Raw genomic sequence first — 7,643 nt, forward strand, 5'->3', positions numbered from 1 at the left:
AGGAGGCAGGGATTGGGCAAGGGTGGTGTTGAGATTTATGACTTTTGTCACTTGAAGAGAGTAATACCATTCTCTTAGACAGGGGCTCCTAAAAAAGGGCTGATTTTGGAGGGAAAAATCATGAGTCATTTTGGAACTCTTGAGTTGCCTATGGAGATATCTAGCAGGCAGCTGGATACGTGGCCCCAGAGCTCAGAGGAGAGCTCCAGGCTGGAAACAGATAACTGGGAGGCATCTGCATTTTGGTGGTGGCTGAGGCCATTATGTGGCAAAGACAACCTGGGGGAAAAAGTATAGTATAATAGCCAGGGAAAAAAGAATGAGTCTGAAAGGGAGAGGAAAGAGAGCCAGAGAAGCAGAGGAAAACCAGGAGGTCTTCCATCACAGAAGCAAAGGGAAGTGAACATTTCAAGAAGGAGGAAGCAGTCAACTGTTGAATGCTTCCAAGTTGCCCAACGTCATCCAGCTAATAAGTGACAGAACTGAAATTTAAAGCCAGGTCTAAATATTTAATAAATAGTGCTGGGTCAAAGAGCTAGCCATATGGACAGAGTCCAACCCCTACCTCATGCCAAATGCACTATAAATTCTAGCCAAGTTAAAGGTAAAAGGAAAACATAAAATAATAATACTTTTAAAAATAAAAAGTTGTATAATCTCATGGTTGGAAAGAACTTCTTAAGGCATGACAGGAAACACCGAAACCAAAAAAGGAAAAGTAGATTGTTTTCAGTAGACTGGAGAAAAAGGTTTGAGGCACATTTGACAAGACCTTGGGTTAATATCCTTAACATGCAACAATCCTACAGGAAAATGATTAAAAAAAGATGAATGGACAGTTCATAGAAGGCAGATGCCAACAGCTGGAAAACGACTTAAAAAACAGTCACTTCCAATTGCATAAAAATGTAGCTTATGAGGGGTGACAATGGGATTGGGAAAGCCATAAGGACCACACTCCACTTTGTCTAGTTTATGGATGGATGAGTAGAAAAATAGGGGAAGGAAACAAACAGACAAAGGTACCCAGTGTTCTTTTTTACTTCAATTGCTCTTTTTCACTTTAATTATTATTCTTGTTATTTTTGTGTGTGTGCTAATGAAGGTGTCAGGGATTGATTTAGGTGATGAATGTACAACTATGTCATGGTACTGTGAGCAATCGAATGTACGATTTGTTTTGTATGACTGCGTGGTATGTGAATATATCTCAATAAAATGAAGATTAAAAAAAAACAGTCACTTCTTTCATGTTCAAGGTCATGCAAGTACAGTAACAAAGCCCCTTGAACTGGAATAGCATTTGAAAAATGGAGGAGGGAATATGCAATGCTAATGCCTTTTTGGAACAGCATTTGGCAATATCTATTAAAATAAAAAGGGTTGCTCTATTTCCTGATCTGGGTGCTGCGTGCCTGGGTGTGTTTGCACTGTGAACACTGGCAGAGCTATCCACTTAAGATGTGTGCACTTTTCTCTATGAATGTTATTCTTTAGTAGTTTCTTACCAAAACTGAAACATACAATATTCTCGTGTACATACCCCCAACTCAAAAATCCTAGTTTACAGAATCCTTTTCTTCATTTTGCAAATTGGTAACAAAAAAACAACCCGATAGAAAAAAAGGGGTGGAGGGGCAGTGGATAGGAACAAGCAATTGACTGAAGAGTAAGTCCAAATGGACAGCACACAGAAAAATACTCTATCTCCTGAGTGGGCATAGAAATGCCAATTAAAATTCCAATGAGTTATCACTTTATGCCCGTAAATTTAAGAAGTGATAACACCCAATTCTTGGGCAGGGGGGGTGGGTGGGTGTGGGAAGAGGGTCCTTCAATACAGGCCTGCCTGGTGGAAATGTGAAGTGTTAACAGGTTTTTGGGGGAAGCAATCTGGTAATATCTATTAGCATTTTAAATATGAATACACTTTGACCCAGCAAGTGTCTAATTAATGAATGCTCTAGTGTGCAAGTTTGTATGACCAAGAATATTTTGCACAGCATGGGGGAGAGGGTGCTGGAAAGTCTTCAAAAGGGAAAAGATTCCAATAAATATAGTGAGCCTAGAGCACTGCGGTGGTTAGCAGCTGTATGCCCCCCAGAAAAACATGTTCTTAAACTCAATCCATTCCCATGGGCGTGAACCCATCCTAGGAAGGTCTTGTTGATGAGGTGACTTCAGTTAAGGTGTGGCCCGCCTCAGTCAGGCTGTCCTATTACTGGAGCCCTTTATGAGCAGAATGAAATTCAGACACAGAGAGAAAGCCACACAGGGAGGAGCCAGAAGCTCAATATCAACAGAACCCAAAAGAGAAGGGAGAGACCAGGAGACGCCGCTATGTGTTTTGCCGCATAATGAGCCAAGGACCAAGGGTCGCCAGTCCCAGAACGCCACAGTCTTCAGAAAGAAAGTATCGTCTTGCTGACGCCTTGATTTGGACTTTATCCCAGCCTCAAACCGTGAGCAAATAAATCCCCATTTTTTATTCTGACCCATTTCGTCGTATTTGTATGAGCAGCCTAGGAAACAAAAACAACCACGGAACATTGTGTAACTATTATGAAGAATAAATTAGAATTACTTGTGCTGACCTTGGAGAGCTGCCAATGAAATCTTACGTGGTTAAAAGGCAAATGGCAGAGCACGGCTTCAATTTTGTCAAAAATAAGTAAATTAAAAAAAAGGTCCTTCTATAAGTTGTAGGAGGCAGGATATGGTTTAGAATTTAATCTCTGGAGCCAGGAAGCCCCAGCTTGTCCACCTCCACACCGTATGCGCCAACCTCTCTGGGCCTCAGTTTCCTTAACTGTAAAGGGGGATTCATAATGCAGGCTTGTTGCGAGTGTGTGATGAGATTGTTCGTGTAGTGTAGACGAGCTTGGAGAATATGGTGGAAGAAAGCAGACCGCACTGTTTTCATCCATTGCCTTAGGCAGGTGAGTACAGAGGGGTGTGGGGCACAGGTGATCAAAATTTCATAATATGCAATGTTTTACAGCTAGCATGTGTTACTTCTGTAATTTTATACAAATCTAATAAAGTAGAAGGAAAAAGAGGAAGAATGAGTCAGGCAGTGTCTTCTGAGCAGCCGTTCCTCCACCCTGTTCTCCCCGCCATGCCCTGGGCAGGGCAGAGGCTCCATGAAAGCCCTCTGGTCCAGCAGGTCACCCCAATGCACGCAGTGACTTTGGGCAAGTGGCTGTCCTCTCCAGACCTCAGTTTCCCTCCTCTGCAGAATGGAGCTGCTGGTGGCATCCATAAAAGCATGTTGCTTAATATGAAGAGCTGGCTGAATTCACATCCCACTGGCGCTATGTCACTATGTGCCAGACATCTTCCCAGGGCCCTCCCCTTGTCATCACACACCAGCCATAGTACGAGTTGGGTGTTTATATTATCGTCCCCGTTTTGCAGGTGGGAAAACCGAGGCCCGGAAAGGTTAAGTCCCTTGCCCAAGCTCACACACCAGAAAGTGGGCAGAATTCAAATGCAGGCTGCCTGGCTCTGAGCCCCAGGGCTGGACCACCAGGTGCTACTGCCTCCCTCTTCTCAGCATGTAACTTCCCCTCTCCCGGCCTCAGTTTATTCAACCTTGAAATGGGCTTCCCAGTTCTCACCTCTCCAGTTTGCTGCAAGAGTTAAATGGCATTGAGCTTGGACCTGGCAGAAGTATTTTAACAAAGGGAGCTTTTATTACCTCAGCCAAGACGGAAGGAGAAGGGTATGTCCCAACGCCTCAAGCCTCCCCCCACCCCCGCCTTGGGTAATTTCCTGGTAAGGGAGCTCATGACCCACTGAGTTTCCAGAAACCACAGGACAAAGTACCCAAGGACCTGTGTGCCGCTCCCCACCCCTGCTCCCGCCCTGGATGAGTGGCCCCCTGCCACCTCCCCATACCCAGACCCCATGGTACCACATCCTGTTCGCGCCCTGCCAGGTGGGGAAGGGAAGTTTGGGATCCGGTGCCCAGGAAGTTCCCCTGGGTTGTGAAGCAAGGCTTTCCGGGCGCTCTGCCGCAACAGATAAAGGTGGCTGCCCGGCGACCGCGCACTTCTGGCCATCCCTGTGCGCCCTGTCCGCCATGCCCCACCACTGCGCATTGCTCACCTGGGTCCTCTTCCCCCTCCTCGGGCTCGGGGCGGCTAGGGAAGAGGACTGCTCCCTCCCCATCGTGCCCCGGAAAGAGTGGCAGGCCCTCCCATCGCTGTGCACCCAGTCCCTGTCCCAGCCTGTGCGCTACGTGGTGGTGTCACACACTGCGGGCAGCACATGCAACAGCCCTGCCCTGTGCGAGCAGCAGGCCCGGAACGTGCAGTTCTACCACAAGCAGAAGCTGGGCTGGTGCGATGTGGCCTACAAGTGAGTGCTGCGGGGCCCGCCGGGGCGGGAAGGTGGGCAGCCTGGGAGGCTGGTCACCCAAGGTCACCGCGGAAAGCTGGGCGGGTGCAGGCAGCACAAAGAAACCACCATGTGGACAATGGGGCCAAAGCGGTTCTGCTCCCGGGAGGAAAGTGCAGGCTTTGCCTAACGCCCACAAAGGCCTTCGCTGCTGGAGTCCCTTGGGCTGAGTTCCCGGCCCGGTGTTGCTTATTGCTAGATCCCCCCGCCTTCTCTGGGCTGTATTTTCCTCCTCTGCAAAGTCACGAGCCAATGCATAGAAAGCACTGAGGGCACTGCCTAGCATCCAAGAGGAGCCCCAAAATGCATGGGCAGTTGCTGTTAGGCACCTACTATGTACCAGGCCACATGAGGGACCCTGGGATGTGTGAACATGATGCGGGATTCAAAGACCAGTGGGGAGAAAGGGGCCAAGTCAAGGAGGTGAATTCAGATGGTGACAGACTTGATGGAAACAAGGAACGAGGGGCGTGAGGGTCTCGGAAGCTGGAACCGGACCCACACAGACTCGTCTAGAAGAGTGGGGTGAGGAAAGACCTCCCGAAAAGGAGTCTTTGGGGTTGGCAGTGGGATGGGGGAGCTGTGGGAAGAATGCAGTAAGCAAGGGGTACAGCAGGTGCAAAGGCGCCGAGGCTGGAGTGAGGGTGTCTCGACTGAAAGACAGAGGGGAGCGTGGCCCGGGACAGCGAACTGGGGGCGTGCTCTCAGATGAGGAGGAAGGGGTCGTGTGGGGTCCTATGGGCCACCAGGAGGACTTTGGCTTTGACCTGGGGTGAGGGCTCTGAGCAGAGGAGGGACCTGGAGTCCTGCATAAGGGTTCCCACCGTGGGAGGGCAAGTTCCAACACAACAGGTTCCTAGACTTTGGTTCAGCATGACACTCACCTGGAAAGCAGACTAAACACGCAGAGAAACCCACTTCCAAGGGTGGTCCCAGCTCTTCTGGCCCCCAGATTTTAAATTCAAAGGCCCTGGCTCCAAGGTTCTGTTTCCAAGAGTGGATGTTTTGATTCTGAGTCTGCCCCAGGAGGAACCAGGGGCCTGGAGCTTCTGGTCTAAACGACTTGTAGAAAAGCACACTGCAGTCTGTTTCTCAGATTTTAGGACTCAAGGTTCTGAATCCCCCTTCCTTCATTGGTGACCCGAGAGGGGAGGACCAAGCTGGCAGCACCGCAGGCTGATCCTTTGTTAACTCCTGTGTGCCAAGCAGTTGCCATCAAGACACGTGGATTGAGTCTCAAGGGTCAGCTGCAGGATTAGAAACCTCAGTGAGGTAGCTGGGGTGCCAGGGTCTGAGTCTGATCGTGACCCCGAGCCTTCAGGCCCTGATCCTACTGCCTGGGGGGGACCCAGAGTAGGAAGTAGGCTGGGGCAGCGGCACAAGAGCTCCCCAGTAGAGAGTTCTGAGAGGCAGGGTCCCTGGGGGCCTGACCTCGGCAAATCACCTCCCTTTCCGAGTTCCTGCTTCCTTGGGTTAAAACGGGGGTGACAACAGCCACGGACTTAGAGGGCTACAATGTGAGATTTCGGCAGAGCTCAACAAATCCTCTAGGGAGGCAGGAGAGAGCAAGCAATAAGACCATGTGGGTGGGGGTCATGGAGACCTGGGTGAAAACCCCGGCTCTGCCCCAACAGGCTGTGTGACCCTGGGCGGGTGATGCCACATTTCTGATTTTCTTGACTGTAAGATGAAGACGCGGGGACCCCTGGCACTGCCGTGAGGATGAAATAAGGTGCCATGTGGTTCAACAAATGGCCACTGTCACCACTGTGGAAGACCGGGGACGTGAAGATGTTGGGGAATTTGCGTTTGAGTGGCAGGAACGAATGGAAGAGGGGGAGGGAGTCCTCCTCCAGGAAGCCCTCCCTGATGCATCAACCCCCACCCCCAGCTTCCTGATTGGAGAGGACGGGCTCGTGTATGAGGGCCGAGGCTGGGACATCAAGGGCGACCACTCGGGCCGCCACTGGAACCCCATAGCCATTGGCATTACCTTCATGGGCAACTACATGGGTGAGTGACCGTTCAGCCGGGCAGGACAGGGGCTGACGCGGGGCCTGTGCCATGGGGTGGCTTGGAGGGCTCTGCTACCTACAAGTTCTGGGCTTCTTGGGGCCTCGTTTCCTCCTCTGGATAACAGGGCCCTGTTGCAACCACAGGGTCTGGGGAAGGACTAGTTTATCTAGGTGAAGGATCTTAGGCCAGTCCATGGCACCTGGCAGTGTGTGATAGGGGTTAGCTATCATTTGGGGTGGGCCCGGAGTTGTGCGGGCAGTGATGACCCGGAGAGCCGCCACGTGCCAAGGAAGGGCTGACTCAGGCACGGTTCTAAGAGTGTTGTGGGAAAGTAACTCGCTTAATCCTCTCACGTCCCTGTGGGTAAGCGCCACCATCCTCTCCTTTCACGAATGAGGAAACCGAGGCACCACTAGGGAGTGTGCAACCCCCACCCAACCCCTGCCCTTCACAGAAGCCCCTGACTAACGCCAGCCTCCGTCTCTCCCAGAGCGCTTACCCCCGACCCGGGCCCTCCGGGCGGCCCAGAGCCTGCTTGCTTGCGGGGTGGCCAAAGGAGCCCTGAACCCCAACTACGAGGTCAAAGGCCACCGGGACGTGCAGCAGACGCTCTCCCCTGGCGATCAGCTCTACCAAATCATCCAGACGTGGCCTCACTACCGCGAGTGAGACCCTGCTGTCAGCAACCCCTTCCTCTCCCACCACCATGGAAAACCCCACTGTCACCTCCTCCAATAAAGGTGCAGCTCAAACCATGTCCCCAATCAGGTGCCACCACACGCCTCCCCTCCCTCTCACAAGACCCCCTGGCACTCTGTCCTCACTGGCGCTCAGAACCCAGAGGTCTCAACCCTGAACCAAGACCCCGGAGATCCCAGCTTGGAAGCAACATCACAGCTCAGAACCCAGAGGTCTCAGGTCAGAGCACAGGAATCAGCACCAAGTAGGCCCAGACGTCATGGGTGGCAGCTGTGGAGCCTCCCTAGCAGTGCACCATGCTCAAGACACCTGTTCCCACCCTGTGGCCAGACAGGTCCTTGGGCAGAAATCTGTTTGGCCCCCTTTGGGGATGGGCTGCTCACTACCTCGTCACTGCTTTAGAGAGCAGAAGTTTTCATGAGCCTGACCCCCAATCTGCCTCCCAGTCACAGGCACACCCAGAAAAACCCACAGGTCCCAATTACACCCCAACCTCTCATTTCCCCCACCCCTACTCCAACCCTTCA

General features: G+C 51.6%; 1 protein-coding gene across 1 annotated transcript; it reads left to right on the forward strand.

Moving 5' to 3' along the window:
- Positions 1-3,948: 3,948 nt before the first annotated feature.
- PGLYRP1 (peptidoglycan recognition protein 1) lies at positions 3,949-7,169 on the forward strand. Its single transcript, XM_037819924.1, has 3 exons — positions 3,949-4,362; positions 6,293-6,414; positions 6,908-7,169. The coding sequence occupies exons 1-3, from the start codon at positions 4,085-4,087 to the stop codon at positions 7,084-7,086; spliced, it is 579 nt and encodes a 192-aa protein (XP_037675852.1). The 5' UTR covers positions 3,949-4,084; the 3' UTR covers positions 7,087-7,169.
- The last annotated feature ends 474 nt before the right edge of the window (positions 7,170-7,643 follow it).

This window comes from Choloepus didactylus, chromosome 27, assembly GCF_015220235.1.
Source record: "Choloepus didactylus isolate mChoDid1 chromosome 27, mChoDid1.pri, whole genome shotgun sequence".
NCBI classification, from domain to species: domain Eukaryota; kingdom Metazoa; phylum Chordata; class Mammalia; order Pilosa; family Megalonychidae; genus Choloepus; species Choloepus didactylus.

Excerpts from the sequence above, each read along its gene's own strand:
- PGLYRP1 (XM_037819924.1), top strand. The coding sequence starts at position 4,085 with ATGCCCCACCACTGCGCATTGCTCACCTGGGTCCTCTTCCCCCTCCTC. Across the intron at positions 4,363-6,292 it reads TGGTGCGATGTGGCCTACAA|CTTCCTGATTGGAGAGGACG; the intron begins GTGAGTGCTGCG and ends CCCCACCCCCAG. Across the intron at positions 6,415-6,907 it reads CTTCATGGGCAACTACATGG|AGCGCTTACCCCCGACCCGG; the intron begins GTGAGTGACCGT and ends CGTCTCTCCCAG.